This window comes from Anarhichas minor, unplaced genomic scaffold (assembly GCF_050575085.1).
Source record: "Anarhichas minor isolate MPS153535 unplaced genomic scaffold, ASM5057508v1 ptg000090l, whole genome shotgun sequence".
Classification (NCBI taxonomy): domain Eukaryota; kingdom Metazoa; phylum Chordata; class Actinopteri; order Perciformes; family Anarhichadidae; genus Anarhichas; species Anarhichas minor.
Window position 1 is genome coordinate 2,837,078 of NW_027466536.1, and position 23,129 is coordinate 2,860,206.

At 42.6% G+C, this 23,129-nt stretch overlaps 1 protein-coding gene and 1 long non-coding RNA gene across 2 annotated transcripts; one reads left to right on the plus strand and one right to left on the minus strand.

Annotated features, from left to right (window-relative positions):
* The first annotated feature begins 691 nt into the window (after positions 1–691).
* wfdc1 (WAP four-disulfide core domain 1) lies at positions 692–10,290 on the plus strand. Its single transcript, XM_076082134.1, has 6 exons — positions 692–784; positions 8,872–9,067; positions 9,185–9,268; positions 9,490–9,630; positions 10,084–10,131; positions 10,184–10,290. The coding sequence occupies exons 1-6, from the start codon at positions 692–694 to the stop codon at positions 10,288–10,290; spliced, it is 669 nt and encodes a 222-aa protein (XP_075938249.1).
* On the minus strand, positions 7,638–21,753 carry LOC142938751 (uncharacterized). The gene is made up of 3 exons (XR_012949694.1): positions 18,996–21,753; positions 18,227–18,350; positions 7,638–18,079 (listed from the first exon to the last, which is right to left on the minus strand). It is a non-coding gene; the product is annotated as an uncharacterized LOC142938751 (long non-coding RNA).
* Positions 21,754–23,129: the final 1,376 nt, after the last annotated feature.

The window sequence follows — 23,129 nt, forward strand, 5'->3', positions numbered from 1 at the left end:
CCATCAGTCAACAAGTTTTTTTTTTGTTTTTTCGAACCTCACATTTAGAAACCATTAATTTCCCCTCCTACAATACTGCACGCGAGCAAAACACGAGAAACAAAACCACAGAATATAAAATATGCCCCACACACTGACACAACTGTCAAACTCACATAAAGATCACCAGATGTGCAGCGAGATGCAACTCGGGGCCAAGTGGGAGGTCTCACACGCACTGCCCTATCTGATGCTCTCCCCTCCCCTCCTTCACCCACCCTCCCCTCCTCTCCCCCAGAGACATGTGCGCACGCTGTGCCAGCAGACAGTTGCGGCTTCCAGCGACTGATGCACAGACAGCTGCTGTTTCTCCCTTCACCGGCTCCCCAAAACTATTCCCCTTCCTTCATTTCATCCCCACACTGCCTCCATTCATCCCCTCTCTACTTGCCCCTTCCTTCCCTCTGCTCTGTCATTCTGCTCTGCACTTTTTCTCCGGCGGATATAAAGGCAGGTCCCGTTGGAGGGAGAGAGGGCTTGTGAAATCTCTGGCTGCACATGAGCACCGGAGAGTTATTGCTTTAGCCGGAAAGGCACCACGAGCGCGTAAAAGGACAAACTTTGGAATAAGGAGAGGAAGAAGGAATACCACTGAGACAGGGAGGGAGGGAGACGCAGAAAGAGTTTGGAGTTGGGGTGCAGGACACAGACCATGTCGGGCTCTGTGGTGCTGCTGCTGTCCCTGTTGGTCCTGTCCACAGGCAGTGATACCAGGAGAATCAGGAAAAGAGGACTCAACCATAAGGTTTGGGATGCTAACCTCACTTTTGACTTTTGCATGTGTGTGTGTGTGTGTGTGTGTGAGTGTGTGTGTGTGTGTGGATTTATTCTCTATCTCCATCTGTTTTCAGAATATCCTCCAAAGTGGAAGTAGGTGAAAAGCTCACAGCTTGTAACAGTACAATACCAGCTCTGTTGCAGAAAGCTGGTTTTCACACAGTGAGAGCAGTTTTGTGGCTGAGGTGAGAGGTGGTCAAGTTGACCTTGTATGAGGTGCTTTAACCCAGGAGTGCAAAGGGCAGTGGTGTAAATTAAGTATATTTAACCAAGTTTAGGGAAATACTCTTTTTGTTCTTGGCAAGAGTTAGATGAGAAGATCAGTCACACCAATATAAGGCTACAGCCAACAAGCTAAGCTTAGAAAGCTAAAAAGCTTGCAAAACAGCTAACTAAGCTCTATCACCTACCAGCACCTCTAAAGCTCACCAATTCACACATGATGTAACATTAGTAGGAAATATTATGTATAAAAACGACATGTCTGGCAAGGGGCTATGTGCGGGACTATTTCTTGGCCGGGGGCAGTGACATCCAAAACATAAACGCAACTTGTTATTTGTCACTTTGGTATTTGTGTGGATTAAACAAACAAGATAAAAACGTACATTTAGTTCTTCCACTTTGGTGTTTGTATGGATTAAAAACAGGCTGGCTGTTTCCCTGTTTCCAGCCTCTATGCTAAGCTAACCGACTAAAGGCTGTGGCCTTATATTTGCCATGCAGATATGTATAATTAAGTGTGATTTTGAAGAATTTGCACTTTACTTAATTACATCCATGCTACTTTTTTACTGTTACTGAAGAAATATGAAAAACATGTTTTATTCCACTAAATGTATATGACAGCTATAAATATTACTTGGTTTAGATTTTCAGATTATGATGCATTGTTATAGACCAAACTACCCAAAAGTAGAAAGTAATCACAATTAGCTCCATTACAACAACATAAAAATGCTGATCTGGGTTAATGCATCCCTTATAATAATTTATCACTTTGAAACGGATATTCCGTTTTTTTTTTCTTTTGCTACGTTTGATACAGTTTAATAGTAATGCTTCTGAACTTGTATGTACAATTTTAAATGCAGGACTTTTATTTTGCAATGGAGCCTAACTAAAAAGTGATATTGCTTCGACAAACACCTAACAGACACGCTTTGATTTTGAAGCATGAAAAATCAACATGGACGGGAGTGTTTTTCAGTTTTGATGAGGAGTGTGCAACAGGTTGGAATAAGTTGCTGATTTCCAAGTTTCCATATGAGTAATTGAGGGGCACACACGATGTACAACTTTTGTCTGTGTGTGTGTGTGTGTGTGTGTGTGTGTGTGTGTGTGTGTGTGTGTGTGTTTGGGGTGGATTATTAGGGCAGGAACTGAACTTGCAGACTGGGCCCCTGCTTGTTAACTCAACTCAGTGTGGCTGATTGATCATCTCTAACAAGGGCTCACTGTAGCGTGCTGCCTTCTCTTTCATTTCCGCTCTCGTGCTTCAATGTTCTCACTTTCTAGCTGGGTTGTGCCCTCATTGGCCCTTTTCTCTCTGTCATGCTCTGCCTTCGTCTCTCTTCCCTTCTGTCGTATGAATCAGTTAACCTTTCGACATCTCTCTGCCATGCTTTCTCCTTCCCCTCGCCCATGTGCCTCTCTCAGCACACCAACCCCCATTTTCCCTCTTTTATTAAATCTCTTTCTCTCGTCTCCTCTCAGAATGGGCCAAAAGCACCATCTTGCTCGACTCTGCTTCAAAGCTGCTGTAATTGGAACATGCTGAGACGGCTGTGCAGAAGCAGTTTGTCTCTTTCCCTCTGAACCTTTTAATCTCTCAATCTCTCAATCTTTCATTTTTTCAACCACCTCCCCCACACGCAAGCACACACACACACACACAGCCTCTGCCTCATTCATAACACCGGGGCTGCGCGGAAAGACAAATTATAGTCACTGGGAATTTCACGTAGGCACTGTGCTACAGAATAGTCAGTGAGTCTTGAAAGGAAAATTGGTAAAAATGTATAACAAACCCAAGGCCACCAGCATGCTGAGTGCCTTATTTATCTAATCTATGATCAAGTGAATGTCTTATTTTATGTATTATTTTCAAATAAGATGAGTAAACACATTACTTACTGTAGATTGGAAATGTATTAGCAAAATGTAAGCTGTCACTTTTTACTTGCATTATGAAATCTACAATTTCCAGTTCATAATAAATGTGTTTTCATTATGTTTTTCTTTGCCTCTCTATCTCACTGTCTGTGCAGGAATGACCTTAACTTCCGTTATCTGACTTAAAGCTCTTAACAGAGAGGTGTATGTTTGTCTTCTGGGTCAGATTGTCTTAGGGAGCAGAGTCACGTCCTCCATGCTCTCTTATCTAGACCTCCCCCTGCCAAAAGGGTCAAAGGTCACCACTAGCACTTTTCTAATTTCCTCTTTGTGTTTGGCTAATATAGCCTAATACAACGGGGGATGAAATAAGGGTGTCGAGGGAAGAAATAGGCAAGAGAGGGTAACTTACAATCAAGAGAAACACGTTTGATGTGTAGATGGGAAAACGGGTGGAATGGTGTGGGCAGCAGAAGTCGCACACACCCACACAGTCTCATACAGCCATAACACAGTCTGGCTCAGACACCTGCCTGGGCATGTCAGTGAGCAGGAACAGTGTCTGAGGCTACCGCCATGAATCTTTACTGTTTAGTTTTAATTTATTTGATGTGATGTGAACCATACTGACAGCACCTGTTATTTAGACAGGGCCCCTGCAGATGCTCAGAAACATGTGTAGCCTACTTCCTGTTCTTGGGCTGGCCGGCTGTTTGACTCGGCCGGGGGCAACTGCGTAAAACAAAACAGATTCACACATTACGTCTTCACTGATTTGTAGCTTATAAGGAAGTGTCTACACTATGTAACAAAGCTGATGCTATCAAATATGAGTAAATCCAGAGGTTCAGGTCATGAGCTGAGTTGAAGGGGATTTAAAGGGACATTTTGATTGCAATGGTTTAGATTCAGCATCTATCAAATTACTTAATTACTTGCTGACATGCAGCACTGCCTGACTCCTGCTCTTTTAACTGTGTTGTTGCACAAACACATTCACTGCTAAATGCAAGGAATGTATTTTAATTCATCAGCAAATAGTTTGTGGCCTTTAAGGCTGAGAGTTGACAAGTCCTGGGAATGCATGACAAATGCAGTACAGCCTTGGCTAGTAATGGCTGTTTAAAGGTCACACCGGCATTTAAAAGGGCAAAATTACATTGTAATGAAATTTTAAAAAAATAAAAAATCTCTGATAGTAATGGATTTGCTTGCAGAGGCAGTGATTTCCTGAGAATCTTTCCGGAGAGTCCAAAATGGAGGAATGTAGCTTAGCTTATTAGCTGCGTTGCACCATTCACTTTTATTTAACCTGCTGTGTGAACTATACACAGGAAACAGACATGATTTGCTAACACGAGAAAGTAGTTGCTGGTACAAAAAAAATCTTTAAAACCTGTGTGAACTTATTGTCCTGTTAGCGATTGAGCTAAGCTAGCAAGTTTGTTAACTTTTCCCTCTTTATTTTGTAAACAAATTTTGTGGCTCTTTGTAAAGAGGGGAGTTATTGTAGTCAATCAGTCATCCATTTTACCAGTAGTTGCGTGAACTGGTGTCTGCGGCTCTAAGCAGGACTAATCCCAGTCAGATGACGTGAGCCTGCCGGTCAGAAGTGTATGATTGGACTAACACTGTAGTAGATTGCCTCTCAGTACGCTATACACACAAACCAGACAATCACATCCACTGCTCCTTCACTTCTTCTTTTTTACCTGGAGCCTCTGATGTTCCAGACATTCCTTTTGTGCGGCAAGCAATTCATAGCAAACCTGAGTCTTAGTATGTGAGACCACAGACATGTTTGTATCCATATCACTGCTTACCAGATATTTACAATATACAGCTGCACTACAGACAGAATAGTGGAGTAATAGATGAGTTTAGGGCGACCTCTATCATTGCCGTCCCTGCTACCTTAGGCTATGACTGACAGGTAGCAGACGCTGTTTTCCCAACACTAATTAGCTGCATTCACAGTTGCTTTAGCTCCCCCCTGTCGCGTAAACCACACCTCATATGGGTCCAGTCTGTTGGTCTGCATTTCAATGTTAAACATCACCACTCTCCCAGCATGTCCACAGTTCAAAGACAGTTTTGCTCAGCTGTTGATCTACCAGTTTGTCCATCAGCATGTCTCACTCTCATCTCATCACAGTTTAGCCTGCTGCTTCTCTATCTATCTGTACGTCTTGTCTATCTTTCTGTCAAACTGACTGCTGGTATAGAAACAGGAAATGAGTCCTGACAACCCAAAAGCTAACCAGATGTGTGCTGTGGGCTACTTCATAGTAGACATGGGAGATGTGGCACATTTGAGTTGCCACTTATACGAAAGAACACAGTGTTTTCCTTGTTTATGCAAATGTGTGCACAGCCTTGACCCCGCAGTACTGTAAGTGCAGAGATAAAGTGTGTTTCTGGGTATGCGTATGTGTCTCTGTGTGCATGAAGCATAGGAAACAGAAAATATCAGTATCTGTCTAAGATCTCTGCGTGGAAGCATGAACAGCCTGATCTCAGTACAATTACGGAGCCAGACTGGGTCTCCAGTGGCTTCTCCACACAAACTCCCCATAAACCGCAGTTCAAAAGCACTAAAAAGAGAGACAAGGAAAGTCAGAATGAACACGAGCAAGATGCAGAGAGATAGTGAGAGTTGACAGAAAGGGGGAAAACATGTCCACAGATAGACATGAACATCCCACAAGGGCCCGCTGCCAGTGTCTAAAGGAGAGCAGCACAACAGACAGGAGTGTAAATAACCATTGTGGAACATCAGAGAGATGTGCGCGGGATTGTGCGAAATATCTCAGGATGTAGAGCATGGCGGCTCTTCTGGCATACCAAGACACAGCATAGACGACACAAGAGGAGCCCTGATGGTGAAGCAGTTACACTAAGAGCTGAATGACAGCAAAAGTACAGTAAAAAATAAAAAGTTTGTTAGAAGTAGCATCCACAGTGTTGGCAAGTCTAAGGCTCAGGGATCAATGCAGTAAAAACATATAAAAGAACGAGTGGCTTCTGCCGCGTACAGTATTCGTGTGTACAAGCAAACTCACGCTTTACACACGCAGTCACATAAACAGGAAGGGCGCACTTGAACTTTTGTAGGATACGTTTGCAAGAGACTTTAGGAGCAGATCGGATATGAGACTAGGAGAGTAAGGGCAGTCATTATGTCATTATCCAATCACAGCAGACTTTGTAGTCTTCATTCATAGATTTAATTGTACCAAAAGACGTTATGAACCACTTCGGCTCCACTGAGAGCGATGAATGAAGAGTTTGAAAGGCCTGTCGTGTACAGTGTGTGGGAGCATGTTCAAGCAGAGTTAACTGAAAAAAATGCTCAAGTCATTGGGTCTGAGTATTGTTTGAAGGTTTTGAGACTGGTGTCAATATGATACCTGCATTTCGGTGCCAAGTAGGACATGGGGAAAAAAGTTTGAAACCGAGACTCTGCAATTATACGACATCCACTGTCCCCACTCGGCTATACCAAGGCGCTCTAGAATTTGATTCTTTTGGCCACTTGCGGCAGCGTAAAAGTTGTAACCACAACATTATCATATCATCTTTTAAAGTTGATAGAGCCAAATGGTAAAGCAAACTTTACTCGACTTTCACTGAAGCAGATCACAGCTAAGTACCATAGCTACTGTACACATACACGCACACACACACACACACACACACCCACACACACACACACCCACACACACACACCGTCCCTCTGATATGCCAGACATTCCTTTTATTTGGCAGCAGTGAGATTTTCCACATCATATCATCTCAAGCAACTGAGAGGAAATTCTTAGCAACTCCAGTCTGAGTATGTGAAGAAGCCCAGGCATATTTGTTTTCTTCACTCTGCAAACAAAGTGCAGATATATATACCTTGGAAAGTTGAAGAAATCATTTGAAAGTACGAAATAGTTTAATTAGCCACACATGGAACAGCATTAGGGCTCACTTGGGGTTGTGTTTCTGGTCACCTGATAATTGGAAGTCCAATATTACCTCTCATTTTAGCTCTGTTTTGGTCTCCACCAACTCCTGAAAAACAATATCTGGCTGTTCAGCTGCTAAATGCTCCTCTATATATACTAGCTAATTGCTAGCTTTGTCACAGTGGGTTTATCGGAAACAAAAACAGCTGCCTTCTGTGTCAGGAAACAATGCTGAAGACTGACTCAGAGCTACAAACACATTGCAGCCAGTCCCCAAAAAATATTGAACTTTGAAACCCAGCCCCTCAAGTGATGTACAATCAAAACTTGGACTGCTTACTGTAATATGCAGCACCACAGCATAACTCTTACAGGCTCTGACTGTATTGTTCCCTCCGTCCCTCTATGGTGTGAATCCCTCATCCCACCCCTCAAAGAACCATCCACCAAGCTCTCAGCTGCCAGAACAAATTAATGTGGGTTTAAAGTGAACACACGTACAGTGTGTGTGATACCACCACCCACGCCAAACATTTGCTTTCGTTTTTCCGGTTGGTTTGTAAGAGCGTTCAGTAAGCCTGCCAAATAAACAGCACAGTTTTAATGACCGTGTGCGACCCACAAGCTGATTATCTAATTACTAATCTGGTGCAGAGGAAAAACACCCATCTCTCTCTCTCTCTCTCTCTCTCTCTCTCTCTCTCTCTCTCTCTCTCTCTCCTCCCAAATGAATGGACTGGAAAGTCTAGGAAATTCACCAACACAACTGAAAAGACATATATATTTAGAAAAATGTAAACACTGATTGTGCTTGTTTGACACAGCATGTGTTGTTATGACAAACAACTCTGCGGAAATTACATTTTAAATTTGATTACAGCCATGATGACAGTGTTACAAAGGATTGGACCAACAAGCAACATAACTTCCTGTGCCGTTGAAGGGCAAAGAGTTCAGAGGTAACCTTGGTTGCTATAAAAGTGATGTCAGATCAGCACAGTGGTTGTCATTGTTGTTTGTAGCACAAAAGAATGGAGTGGAATGAACTAGAAACTTGATCACACTGAAACGTATCATACAAAAGCAAATACAGTGTTTGAGAAAGTATGAGAGTTCATGTTTAGTCAAGGGCAGCTGTGCTTCTTGGGATTTTGTGTTAATATTCCCCATGTACATAACTTTGAACAAAGAATAGCTGCTTATACTGTGACACAAAACGTGTGACATTTGACACCAGCATTGTGAAAGCGTATTAACACACAATTTCTGTCCTGGACTTGTCCAAACCAATGAACAGGAATCAATAAAGAGCAGCAGCTGAGGAAAAAAACAACTATTAAACCCCAGACACCATGGCTGTGATGCGGATCTCGTTAAGTTATCCTCTGCAAAGCATTTACGAGGAGGTCTTCTCAGCAACACTGGAAACATGTGGGCCTGCGCTGAAGGTTGCCAAAGCCGTCAAAGTGTGTGAAGCGTGTCTTTGCTTGGCTCAGGGTCCAGTGGCCTACTTTCTCCTTCTCAGAATCACTAGAAAAGTGTTTGTTCCCACAGTGAATCACGTTCCCAATCCAGGTCAAGACTTGAGCAGGCAGGCAGGCATACTGAAGCCAAAACATCAGCGTCCTTGCTGGAGCGCTGCTGTGCTGAAAAGGGATCACTCAGATCCATTGCTGCCGTCTGGTGGCTAAAAAGTGCAACGTGTGCAATTTTACAACCACACTGTTAGCATCCAGTCCTGTCTTTTTTTCAGTTTAGAACCAAATGAGGTTTAATTTCCAAAAATCCTTCATGACACATTTAACAAGACACATTTAATGTTGTTTCCTTCCAAAATGACTCGTCAGGAAGTACAGGTCTAACTACAGAATTAGATTTTTAGCCAAGCTGGTATTAAACTAAATGCTGAAAAATGTTCTCTTATATCCAGTGAAATGTCTTAACTAACTAGAACAAACCTCATCTACATTATTTTTCTGTCTTCCAGGACTACGAGTACCCCAACCACCCCCAGTCCACACAGCACCAGAAGAACGACAGGTGTCCGCCGCCACCCCAGATGCTGCCAGAGAGAGCCTGTGAGGTGCCGGGCTGCCGCTCAGACTCAGAGTGTGAGCGCCATAAACGCTGCTGCTACAATGGATGCATCTACGCCTGCCTGGAGTCGGTCCAGCCTCCACCGGGTCAGCAGAACCAGCAGACAGTTACACACAGTTGTGTTCGGGAAATTAATCTGTTTTTGTGTCTCTCTTGAAAACATTTAACAAGTATGGCTGTGGATCTGTGTGTGTTCTGAACAGTGTTGGACTGGCTGGTGCAGCCAAAGCCTCGGTGGTTGGGGGGCAACGGCTGGCTGTTAGACGGCCCTGAGGAGGTTCTGCAGGGTGAGTACACACCAACACCTGAGTCACTGAGGTCGGAGGAAACACCTGCAGCTCCACATGGTCAGCTTGCATGACTTAGAAAAAAAACTCACCTTACTGAAATTCTCAATGATCAGTGTAAACAAAACAGAAGAACAACATACCAACACCATAACCACTGACGCTAGTATATTTCATGTTTTTGATTCTTTCTCATGCACAGTATGTTTTCTGCCCACTAGCTGAGGCCTGCAGCACAACTGAGGATGGAGACGAGCCTCTTCACTGTCCCACGGGCTACGAGTGCCACATCATCAATCCAGGAAACCCTTCCACTGGCATCCCAAACCGGGGACAGTGCATCAAGCAACGTGGCAACTCTGGTATGGCTAGAGTACTTCCGTTGACTTATAGCCAGGCCTTTGACACACATCATCTCCTAGCTTAATTGTATCTTTAAAACGAATCTCTTGCTTGTCAGATTGCATGGAACTTCTCTGCAAAGTCTGTGCTCTTTTAAATCACCAAGGGACAGGGACAGGACTCTTTGAGTCTGGCCTGGTATCTCTTAGCACATCACATGCTGTTAGGTGCCAAGTTTCTCCCATTAAATAGATCTAACAATATACAAATTGGAGTACTCTGTCAATAGACCAGATTCTGTGGCTGAAGCGGTTGGCAGGAATATTAAACTAATGATCTAATCAAAAGAACATAACCTTTTTTACTTTATGCATCTCATAATTGCATTTCAAGCAAGTGCAATGTGTATGATATGGAGAGCAGATGTCAATCTTTCTTCTTTTCTTTTGTCTTTTTTGCAATTTTATTTACAGAAGGACGTCTGAGGCACAAATACTTCAAGGACAACAAGGACTACTTAGGTAAGTGAGGTAATGTGGACAACCTAAAAAACCTGCAACATTACTGAATCAGAAATCAACGCCGATCTTCCTGACGCGTTGATAGCTCTTTCACTGACAGGCACCAGTTCGAGCAATGCAGTGGGCTACGATAAACATCATCACAAGCACCTGGGATGAAGTATGTTTTCAGTCACGTTGAAGTTTCATTTGCGCCTTTAGCTCCTTTTAGACAACGCCTAATGTTTTCTGTTCTGCTCTCAGATCAGCCTGACCTCAGCCTCACCTAAGACCATAACACAACCTCAGAACATCAGCCCAGTCCTGTTCGATCCGCTCTCATCGCAACTGAACCGGGATCCGATCTGACCTTTTTGCCAGACTTCCAGCTGCTACCTCCTCTTGCGAAGCCCCGTAGTCGCCGTGCCTCACAAGGTGTCTTTGTCTCTCTGTCTGTGGTCTGTGAGCAGATTAGGCAGAGAGTGTTAAATGGTGAAGCAGAGGTGTGCACCAAAGCTGTTTATCAAATGTCTTAAAAGGAAATAAGGAGCCAAGGCTATTTTTTTTTTCATTTCTTTAAAAACCTCTCCTTCCCTGCTGCTCATTGTTATTCTCTCAAACACACTCTCTAACCTTAAGGCTGGTCAGCAGAGAAAATCGAGACCACGTGGCCGTGACACTCATTCTGTCTCTCTTGTTCTCAGAAGGACGGTGCTCAAATTTCCTGATCTGAAATCTGGAAAGTATTACAGACAAACAGGAAAAATTCCAGCTGCAGTGGTTCTCATCTTTGAATCAAATCCAAATGTGGTTTAATGTTCAAACTTACAACTCTAACTAAAAGAATAAATGCCATATGAGTGTGTGGATTGTGTCCGTTTTAAAGGATTTGGAACAGCTGTAGATTAGTTCTAGCCAACAGATGCTGACCGTGATTTCCAAAAAGCAAACGCAAATTAAAATGAGGTTTATTTGAGAGAGTAATATAGAAAATTTGATACTGTAAAGATGGATTTTGGGTGGATTATCCTTTCAAAATAAATATATCCATAAAAATCTGTACATATTATATCTGTAATTAATTTCCTGAAATAAATGTAATGAAACAAGTCAATTATCTACCAGTGCAGTATGATTTTTCAAACAATTCATAATTTTCAAGAATCATACTGCCTAATTTCAAAATAATGGTCTCTCTATTGGACTTATCACGTTCCCTGTTGCAGTGCAGACCTGATAATAAAAAGGGCTTCGGCACAGAGCGGATATATTAAACTGGTCAAAAGATCTTCTGTGTCATTCTCAAACGTAGCTTGCTTTAGTCAAACTTAGGTTGTCTCTGTTGTCAATTCAAATGGTGCTCAGTTTCATTGCTGCCTATAATAACAGGAGAATAAGCTGGTCACATGATACGCTGAAAGGCTGTAACCATTCACTATGTGCAGAGCTAAAGTGAACGTCGCTATCTGACTGGTGCTGCAATGTTGCCTTGTTAATTCTATATAAACCAGATTGTTGAAATAAATGCTGAGTTCTGTGCTGTTTTTTTTCTGTTTTCAGCAAGTGATCTTAAATCTCAGGACAAAGTTAGAAATTATGATGAAGAAGCATTGACAAGTCAGGTAAAGATCACAATGCCACGGCAATGGCTACACCACAGACTTGTCTTCTCTCATCATAAAAATCATATCGATATCGAAAATCATATCGATTTTGTCTTTAATGGAGTCTTTTTGACAGTTTCAGGGTATTATCAGTAAAATGATAAAAAATGTTTCATTTAACTGCCTAGAAATGAGCACAAAGGAAAAATTACTCTTTAATCATTTTTTAGCTTGTTATATATAAATTGTATTTCATATGGGTCCATTCATATTTATTATCTATTGTGTAAAGTGTCTTTTGGTGTCTTGAATGGTGCTCTACAGTGTAAATTAAAATAAATGGTTATAAATGGTTAGTTAAGAAATATATATGAATGGATACATTTATGTGTACATAATCATAAATGCAGCATCCCAGCATTGGGCATATCAGACATGCACGTTTTGCACAAACAAATAAATAATTTACAGTGGGAGAAGAAGATAATGGGAGACAGATGGTTCACAATAGGGTCAGAATTAAGTAGCACTCCACACCTGGTGCTAATCAGCCAATCAATGATAGAGAGAGGAACAGGTGTTTGTCTCCACTTATCATTGGGATGAGATTTGTCGAGCTTATTAAAGTTTATCATAATGATAGATTTTAACTATGTTGTTACAGTTGATTCTGGAGAATTGCAGCTTTTCCTTTTCTATGGGATTTTTAGATATTTAACTGTATCATATGAGTGCAGGTTGGTTATAGCTTCAGGGGTCCAAACTGGGTTGTCATAGCCTACAGGAGCTTACAACATGTAACATCTGCATTCACTTCTTTCTTTTTTTTCACATAATTTAACTTTTTAAGTGAACTTCTTATTCATCTTATCGTAATATTTTTTAAGCATCTAGATGTTTGCATTCCTGACGTCAAATTAATCTTTGTGCACACCTGAGAAAAACGTATAGCCCAGTGGGTGTCTGTCCCTCTCTTTGTCTCGCGCTCTCTCCCTCTCCTCTCACCTATACACGCGAGCGCCTGTCTAAAAAGCTGCGTCAGAGTAAAAAAAAATAGACAGAATCAAACTGTCAGTGAGTACTTAGTGTGCCAAGTATAACAGCCATTGTGTTGCGGATAAGCCGGCGGAGGTAACGCTCCGCGGCACACAGGCTCGGAGACTGTTGGGCATGTCGCGCATGACCGCTTCATCACTGCCACCTTGTTGATTTATTTCACCATGAGCGCGCCGAAGAAATCATCAGAGAAAAGGTTAGTGCGTGTTTTTGGTCAATAAGTTACTGTTTTGTTGTTTGTTTATTCATGTTTCGCATAATATCTTTGCATTCTTTATAGTGTTCGCCTAGAGGCCAGTCTATAGATTGGGTGAGCCAAACTCGTGTGTAGTATTTTTTGTCAGGTAACATTGGGCCTACAATTCACAAAAGTTATCTATCTTCGGGTTAAATAATAAATTAGCTTAGGCTACTTGTTTAGAAACTATTTTGGTAGTTTCGCACCAGAAACTGTCTGACTGACTGACTGACTTGACACCTCCATAAAACAGGCAGAGCTTGATGTGCTGAATCTAAGACAAACCAAATATTATGTGCCCAGAGGGTGTCAGTGTAGTTTAATGCAAAAGGCTGGAGCAATGGAAAAGGCTCTTTATTTTACAGCTGTGACTGTCAATAAGCGAAAACTCATAAATGCATGCATTTTTAATATATGGGTCTATATATTGTTGTTGAACCATGGACCAATACGTATTGGCATCTCTGAATATTAGTTTCCATGCGTAAACGTTTTTCCTTTGGACAGAATTTGCTCGAAAAATAAGCTGGAAAAGCTATTAAAGGAAAGAAAAGGCACCTTTCCACTTCTGACCAAGGTAAGAGGATAGCTTGTTATTCATGTGAATACTAAGTCATTGATAGGCTTGTATTTGTTTTGTTTTTCTTGTCAGCCTGACCGCTTCAGTATATATTACCATCATTTATAGCGGTGGCCATGTTTTTGAGTGCCTCCAAGCAACCTTACACCCCGTGCAGGCTATTAAATAAATGTTATTTAGGTAATTGTGTGAACTCAGCAGAAGTGATTTATTAGGGAACATACCCTGCCTTGTGATGTACTTTGCTTGCGACACTAAACCATCTGAGAGAGGTGCCCAGCTGTTACTTATTGCAAATGTTTGGAGAGCAAAACTACCCAACCCTGAGCCATTAAAAGGCCACATACTGTATCAGAGGTGTTCTGCGCTGACACCAGGACATCTCCTCTTCATGGAAAGTTCCACGATAAATACATATTCACGCTGCATTGGACCGATTCGCCCCCTCCCTTCCTGTGGGGAGGGATTAGAGTGTTTCAAAGCCCTCACTGAGCTCCTATAGGACACTTTTCTACTTACTGTTGATTGAACTTTGACAATAATTCTTCGCACTGCAGGGTAGGGCTGGGCGATCAAAGAGAAAATTTAAATATCCAGTCAGAAATATGATGAATATTTATGACCCTACACCCAAATATCAATATTGCGACGACGTTGTAAGTTTGACTATTAGTGCTTTAACAAGATATTTACGCAATGAGATTTTTGATAAATAATCATCAGTAATGTGGATATAATGACTAAGTGGGTAAAGGCAAATTATAGAGCTAGAATAGTCAGGTAAATTTAGAAAATTACATTACTTTACCGTAATGCAGCCTTTACAACTGGGAAAAGACACTTGCGATGCTACTGTGCTCAGCCATACTGCAGGGTGTGTTGGCCAAACTCTTTAATGCTTAATCCCATCATGGTCCTTTTATTTGCTTTGCTCTCAGCACTTTAAGGCCCCTCACGTAGATATTCTCATTAAGAAGATAAGAACCCTGAAAATCTGAGCTGCGTCAGAGGCGTCGTTTGAAGCTGTTTAGGTTTTATACTGTGAGTGGATTCCACGCACAGTGTGTCAGTTCAAAAGATTCTCTCTTTTTCAAAATTAGGCTATCAATAGAGAGCATTTGCATCATTACAAATAAAAGCAGCAGATGCACTGTGCCCCTTCAAGATGTGAAATACCCCGAGACTGTAGCAGGCAAGCGTGTTTGTAGCTTTGACATGATATGACTCAGTACCTTCAGCATTTTAGCCTTCTGTTTATATAATAAAGCGCTTTCAGATCCTTCCAATAAAGTGGTACATCACATGACTTATTTTTGGATGTACTTCCCCTCACTTATGCCAGATTTAACATTCTGTCCAGGGATTTTTGTATATGCTAACTTCAGAGTCCCTGAACCTTTTTTAATCTGATGATTATCAATTTCTCAATCAATATATTAATAGTTTTGGTCTGGAAAATGTTAGCAAAAAGTGGAAAATATATGTCACATTTTTCCAGAAACCATGGTGATGTCCTCAATAGTCCAAAACTCTGAAGAGATTCAGTTTGCAATGATTTAAAAACAGAGGAAAAACAGGTAATCGTCTCTATGGTGAAGCTGGAGACAGAGAATGGTTGCTTTTTGCTTTTAAAGAAATGACATGAAAAATGTATTGATAACCAAAATAGTTATAGATTAACTCTATGTCGATCGACTAATCTATATAAAAACAATGTCATCACACCATTTGTTGTGCTCTTCATGACCTGCTTCAGAGTATTAGAGCAGACCCGTGCACCTGGCCCAGCCTCCACCCCCACTGACTGAGGAATAGGGAGTGTGCCTCCCCATTATTCTGATGAACTCTGCACCTGATTGGGTTTCTCATCACAGCTTTGTCCTTTGTTGACACCGGACCCCCTGAAATAAAAGTGGCCATTAAGAGAGAGAGCTCACCTCTGCAGATATCAATGTCACCAAGCACATTATTATAGCCTATATAATGCTATCCTTTCTAATAGCCTCTCTGCTTATTTCTACTTCTGCATGTGTGTGCATAGAATTGTGCTGTCATGTGCGTAATTTAAGTCGAGTTCATCTTTCTGCGTGTGAAACTTTCTCTGGGTTGTGGTCAGGGCCGTCACATGGCCAATGCTTCTCAACATGTGAATGCCCCATAATAGTTGGCAGCATCCTCTCTGCTGTGGATGACTGTTATCCCTCCCACTGGTGGTGCACACAGGACTGTGGAAGCCTGGGCTGCGTTTGGCCGCATACTTCCCATGGCTGAGCCTCGTCTTTGCGCTGCCGTGTCACAGCTGCATGCTTCCATGTTGAGGAGGTGCTCCAGAGAGGACAACTGGACTGAGACACTCCCCAAGTCTTATAAACATTAATTGGATTTTTAAAAGAATGCTGGGTAAACAGCCACCCTGGGAGTTTTGTTAATGAGTGCCTGGCTTGGTTGCACGAAGCGTCTGTTTTCCTTTTAACGGTGAGTCATGCAATGCAGAGCAGCTGAACAGGGTATGCCAACGTCCTCCCCCGTCGCAATCTCTCCTTCCATCTCCTTAGGCTCAGGAGCATTGTTGTGTAATAACGTGTGAGGTCTTATCTAAAGTATTGTTGTATAAGAGGATTGGTTGTTGTCACCTTGTTAGGCTCACTGATTCCATCATACATGAAAATAATATAACAATATTTAATAATGAAGTGAATTAAATAATGATTAAATATACTGCAGTTAATAAAACCGGATAATAAAACTGTTAGAGTCTAAGACGGGATCTCCTTTTCAAACTCTGTCCCTCCACGGTGTTTTGATGACACTGTGTGGCACGGTATAGCCTCTTGTATTTGGCACCCAGAGACAACAAGCGTTTCAATCCTCATTGTCCACATCGGCCAAACATGTCATCGGAATAATCCCTGCAATTTGCACTAATTGTTACAGTTTGAAGGCAGTGTATTGTCTGTGTCAGTCTAGCTCGGACACTGGGTCTTTTGTATCCAGGTGCCTGACAAAAGCGGATCGCCTTGCGAGGTTGTTGTTGAAGGTGACAGGAGAGTCAGTGCTTATGGGGCCAAAAGAAGAGCGGACAACGCTCATCTTACCTGGGTGACAAAGCTCACCTTTGCCCATCACCCATGTAAGAGCAAGGAGACAGGCAAACGGTTTCAGAGGGCAGAGTGGTGGGATACAGGCAGTGTCTCTGTGTTTCTTGACTGGTTTTAGCAATTGCAAGAAGATTTGAAGAAAGTAAAAAAGACGGGGGGAAAATTCTTGGAAAGTTAAAAAAGGAAAAATTAGATATGGTGTCTTGTGTCGCCTGGAGGCGGGCAACATCAGAGCCTTTTGAGAACGAGGTGAGATGCCAATAGATGCCAGGCCATCATCACTCACACAGGCCTGGCTGCACGAGTGCGACTGCTCCATCTTCAGGTTCTCAGAGCTGGCAGGGCAGTCTGGGGCATCCAGGTCAACACCCGCACTGCACATGATAGGGGCTAAACGCCTGTAGTGTTGTAAGCATATTTACCACCGAAACCTCTGACACACACGTTATGATTGTGCAGGTAAACTAGCAGGCTTGAGAAATCTCACACACACATGCACTTGTCCAAGTTTTGCGCCACACCTGCCTCAGTTGTCTGGCAAGTGGGCCAACTTTTTTATCTGATCGGCCTTATTGAAATAACAGTCAGGTTCTGAGGCACGAGCAGAGCCAGAGATGGGGCCCTGGGTCGGGTCTCCTTCCAAGGATGGAAAGCAGCCGATCTTAGATGACAGAGTGATTAATGAGGTAAGGGTTAGGCTTCCATAACTGAGCACTTTGGAGAGAAAGTCTGATTATGTTGACCTGAAAATTAACGATGATGGTGTTTTAAGTAGAGGTTGTATTCGGAGCAGTTGAAGAAGCGTTCTGCCTGTTAATCTGTGTGAGTATTGATTTATTTAATATTAATGGGAGATGATGAGATGGCAAACATAGGAATATAGTTTTTGTTCTGACAAATTTGAGGATAGAACTATAAATACAGTATGGCTGTGGTGATACCGCACTAGATAACAAGAAGATGTGGTCCTCAGTCATTGGGTGGTTTTAAAAGGATTCTATCAAGTTGGAGCACTGAATTAGGTTTGTCTGTATTTTAGATTAGCCTCAAAAGTGAGGGATTCATTTTTCAGACTCACATTCGAGAAATGGGTTTTTTTAATACCACCATGGCCCAACTACCTGCTAATCAAGGCCATGGAACGTGGCTTTTGGCCTAATTCTGGAAAAAATGTTAACAGTATGGGTCTCTGTCTGACAAAAAGAAGACGGGAAGCTCTTGTATGTCTGTTTGAGTTCATTACAGAACATGAAGGGAGGTTTCATGTATCATGAAGCACAAGAGGATTATGTGTACTCTGTATGTAGGTGGACTCGACAAGCTGGCACAGTTGACACACATATGAAGTAGTAGGTCAACCTCCACCTCCATCAACCACCCCACACAATCGCACCTGCAAATACACAAAAGTGGTTATAAATTATGGGGAACGTTGGCTATGACAGTGTTGTATGTGACAGAAACAATGTCATTGTAGGCAAAGGATCTCAATAAGAAGAACAAACAAACAAAAAATATCTCAATGAAACTAGTGCAGTGCCTGTTCGGAGCGGGCCGATTTCTTGGTACCGGGTATAGCTGCTTGCAGACAACCGCTTATCGCTCGTTGAGTCCAGGGAAGTGAAGAAGAGTGCGGTTGTAATGTAAGTATATCCAGCATCCAGCTGAAAAAAAGAGGCATTCGCTTTTTTATTCAAAGTTAATAATATTGAATGTGTTGCGTGTCCAAATTGCACCAAATTCCAGACTGCGCTCCCTTGGGTCCCCAGCAACACACGGTTCTCGAGAATTATACTGTGATAATGAATAATAATCTTATTGATCTGCAAATTTCTGTTTAATTTCCTTTATACTGTATATCATCCTATATAGTGCAGCACTACTTGGCTGCGAGTAGCAATGGCTCAAAATTACTATAAAGGTGATAATTATATGATTTTATGACGGCATTTCAATCTCCATTTTCAATGATTTCTTCAGTTTTTTTGTCACAGTTATTCATCAAGGGGTGTAGTGAGCCACCATTTTTTTACCATGAAGTCACAGCATGGAACATCAAAACACAACTTGCCGTCGCCCTCTGCTCAAAAACAGAGTAGCTGCATGTACGTAACACTTGAGAGCCATATGTATATCTATATATATACATGTTACAACAGTACAGAATGTTCCTGACTGAAGCTACGCAGCAAACGTATAATGTGACTGCTGCAGTAGCCCATTTAGACTTTGACAGAGCTTTAAATCCTTGCTGATTGTTACTGTTGCTGGACCCAAGGTGCATAAAGGAGTTTGTTTTTTTGTCTCACCCTCTTCACCAACGTGAAGTGAGCCTCTTCACATGTCTAATGGGATTTTGCTTGGTCTGAGCCCCGCTTAATTGTTTTAGCTGTGTCCACTACAACCACACAAACACACACACACACATGCATAGATTTACTTGAACAAAGAAACACACACAAAATCACTCATTGCTGATTCCTTTTGATAGAGCATGAGGATAATCAAGCAAGAGATTCAGAACTTGACTTGATTGTAATTACTTTACTAACAAGCTTATTGGATGTTCTTTTAAAACACTGACTGCTGGTGTTGGTTGTTCATCAGATACCATTGTTACAGTAGTGAAGTCAGTCACCCTTGTCACCCAGTCACCCTTAAACAACCGGATTGAAATTTCCTCATGCCTGTCATGTGATTATTTTTTTTTTTTTTAGGGGGGCACAGGGGATTTGTTGGGGGGAGATAGATACAACAGTGTATGCAACATAGAAGAAGAAGTATTGAAACTGCAAGAATTGCATTTTTTGTTGATTGGATGGCGAGCATTTCTTTTCTGGAAACTGCTCAGAAACCCCTTCATTTTCAATATGTCATACACACTCTGAATGCCCTAGGTCTGTAGTTTGTGGTTGTAAAGTTCCATCAAGCTGTGATTATCCCAGAGATAACAACAGGTCATTGTATATAGTGACATCAAGTTTCAAAAAATGGTTTCACTACAATGAAATGGCTAATATGGGGAATAACATCATCACACATGAACAGAATTGGGCTCATTGGATCCGCAAGAGTTGCAGGTTTCCAGTCCTACAGAATTTATGCAATTCCAAGGCTCTTTAGGAACCTCAGCATGCAGACAAAGTCCAATACACCATTTTTAGAATAGGCAATAGGTTATTGTTTTTTGTTGTTTTTGCTGCATGGGCTTACCATAAAGTTGGTATGCCTGTAAAGGGGTAAATTTGTGGGTAGCATAGATCCCATTTTCATTCAGATATCTTCAGCTGAGAGGTCAAGGGACCCCTTGAAAATTGTGTCCGTATGTCTGTGAGTGTGTCTATGTCTATGCACTCGTGTCAATTTGGGAACCCATATGTTGCTGAGAAGCCTGCTCCCCGTTCCGAAACTGCAGATGTCCACCTGCCAGCCAGGTCAAGCTACCCACACTCTTCTGTACCAAATGGAAGGAGACTGTTACTCTCAGTTTGCCTTGTCTGGCACCTAGCAGCGATTAGCCAGGGCCTCAAAGCATGTAAGGCACCGGGTTATGGTCCTCTAATAGGTTATTTGGCCCTGCTTTGACTGAGTCTCATCTGGCCTGGTGTAGCTTGTCCAACCATCTGCTGTTCACTCTATCCAGATCTGGCCTGAATGTTCAAACGCATGGGAAAGGTGTGTCCCTTGACGGCCAGCAGCCGGTCAAATGACTGTTATCACTGGGATTAGACCAAATTAAAATTAGATTAAAAACTAAAACCAAAAGATGTGTTGAAGGAAAAGAGATAAAGCAGCCAGCTACGACTCAGTGCCATATAAGCTTCAAGAATGGCTGACAGGGCAGTAATAAAATACAGTAATCTGCTGAGTCATGCTACAGAAATAGCAGCATTTTTCCTGTCACCAAAAAAAGGTGATTAATGGATTTTAATCTATCATTAAAGAAGTTATGTAACATACGTGTGGTCACTAAAAGGACACGTCCTTTGGTATGCTAACACTTAAAAATGAAATGCTGCACTGTAACTTGAGGTAGAGAGCTGGCACTTACTCACATTGTAGTCTCGTCCATTAAATCATTTATTAATCATCAAAAATGAATAAAAAGATACAGGGAGGCAATTACAACACTATGATCCCCCCATGGCTACCTGCAGAATAAAGCTCATACTCAGCCACTGTGTCCTGTCCTGCTGTGGACTCTGCAGTTCCCTGCCGCTGTGTGCAGCAGGCAGGAGGCCAGGGGCAGCCATGCAGTGTGGTGGGATAAGCTTTCACATACGCACTAGTTGCCCGCAGGGATTTGTGGTAGCAGCAAAACCGGTGGAAAACGGTAGGGGGTTGACAGCCCCTCTGCCGTTGTCTCCAAGATACAGTGGCAAGTGAGAAGGCAGAGGAAAGTTGCGGACGTCACACGGGAGGCCCATTAGAGCTGCACATCCTCCCTGTCTGACTTCCCCAGCCCCATGAAGAGGGCGATCAGGGAGGCTGATGGGTTTCTGTATCTACCGTAACCCCCTCCCTCTCTGGACCTGCACTCCCACAGGCCTCCTTTACAGGAAGCTAAGTGCCAGGCCCCTGCTGCGGTGTCTCCGGCTCAGGATGGGTCCCTTGTTGAGTCCCATCCATACGTCACTGGCAGCGGCAAAGACAGCTCGCACTCCCTCACCGACTATAGCAACAGCACAAAGCAACAGCCTCCTCTCACTGTCTGTCTTCAGCCTGCCTCTCTACTCTGTCTGTATCCCGGAACAAAGAAATATAGTTTGGATGAACCTGACGACGAAGAAAACGAAAGGACACCGAGGTCTTAAACAACCGGAATGAAATCTTATATGAATATATGATGCAGAGTCCGGAGTGTTGGGGGACCACAGGAAGTTCTGCGTTAAGAGCGGAACTGGACTTAGTCGCGTCAAAGCTCTGTTCTTGATTTTGTCAAATAGAGACGAGGAGCAACACCACAACTTACAGTTTCTAGACTACAAGCAGGAGGAAATGCAGGCCTGGCATCATCATCATCACCATCCTTCATTTTGCTTTTGACTGCGTCTATCTGATCTCTGACCTGCGGAGTGACTGCCCCCCCCCCCCCCCCCCCCCCCCTTCTAGATGGAAATAGTGTCTAGAGGCTGAGGTGGGCTTGGAGGTGTGTTTGTGGCAGCATGGGGGAGATGTGCTATGTGGGAAGACGGGACCTCGCCTGCTTGCTGTGGTTTTAGCCGCTTCCAGGGATGCTGCTGGAGCAGGAATAGGAGGGTCCAACCTGAGGTATGTTTGGAGGCAACAGAGGCAAGACACCGATTTGTTTCGATTTTTTCCATCCACCCAAATCTTATCTAAATGCCCACGCTCACACTCTTTCTTTCTCACTCCTTTGTTTTTTATTTCCTGTTCAGTCTCTATTTTCAGAATTGCTCACTTGGTATCACAGTCCTCCTTCTTCATGTTTCGTCTATCTTTGGTTGCCATGGTGAGATATACCGTATCTGCATTGTTTTGCTCACCAATGCGTTGTCATGTGAATCTCCCAGGTGAACTGCAGCAAGGTCTACAGTGGCTGACTTGCCAGCAGTTTGCTGATGTGCCATTTGATCTCTGCTACATACTGAAGATACTGTACAACAGTGCAAAGCCAGAGCACGACTTCAGATTCATTCTTTATTGTCCTCAATAGAGGACATTTTCTCTCACATTCTGTACACAATCAAACACTCAGAAACAGGGTTTAAACCAGCAAGAACATCAACACAAGGGCGAGTGTGGCAGTGTCAGCAGAATATTTAAAGTATGTTGTGATGTGGGAGGGGCTGAGAAAGTCACTGATGTAGAGTTTGTATAGAAAGTGACTCAGAACACAGCCTTTGGGGGGTTCCAGTATTGACGGTGAAGATGGAGGACATAGTGGTGCCCACCCTGACTGCCTGTCACTTGGGTATCTAACGGATGAGGAAAGTGTTACGTGAAGATGGTAGAGTTTGCTGATTATCAGATGTCGTTGAATGGTACACGATTAATTTGCATGTCAATAAATGTATTTTTTCAAACTGTTGTGTATGTCATATGGGTGGCACAGTGGTGTGGTTAGATATGTCGCCTCACGGTTCGCACCTGCTGGCAGGACCTTCTGTCTGGAGTTTGCACGTTTCCCCGTGTTTTCTCCGGCTTCAATGTCAAATGTCAAACTATTCCTTAAAGTTAAATCTCGAGGATCTCCGTTTGACTCTTTTCGACGGCAGCCATGGCAATAAGCGGCAATTGCAGATGTGTTTTTGGATCTCCCTTCCCAGAGACCCAAACGCCGTTGGGGAATGTCACCCCAGTTAATAATACAAGGGCTTTCAGAAGTGGGCCATTCATTTATTAAACTGAAAATCTTTACATTAAACTAAATATTTCTGTTTCTATTTAATACATCATATTCACTATAATGCTTGTGATTC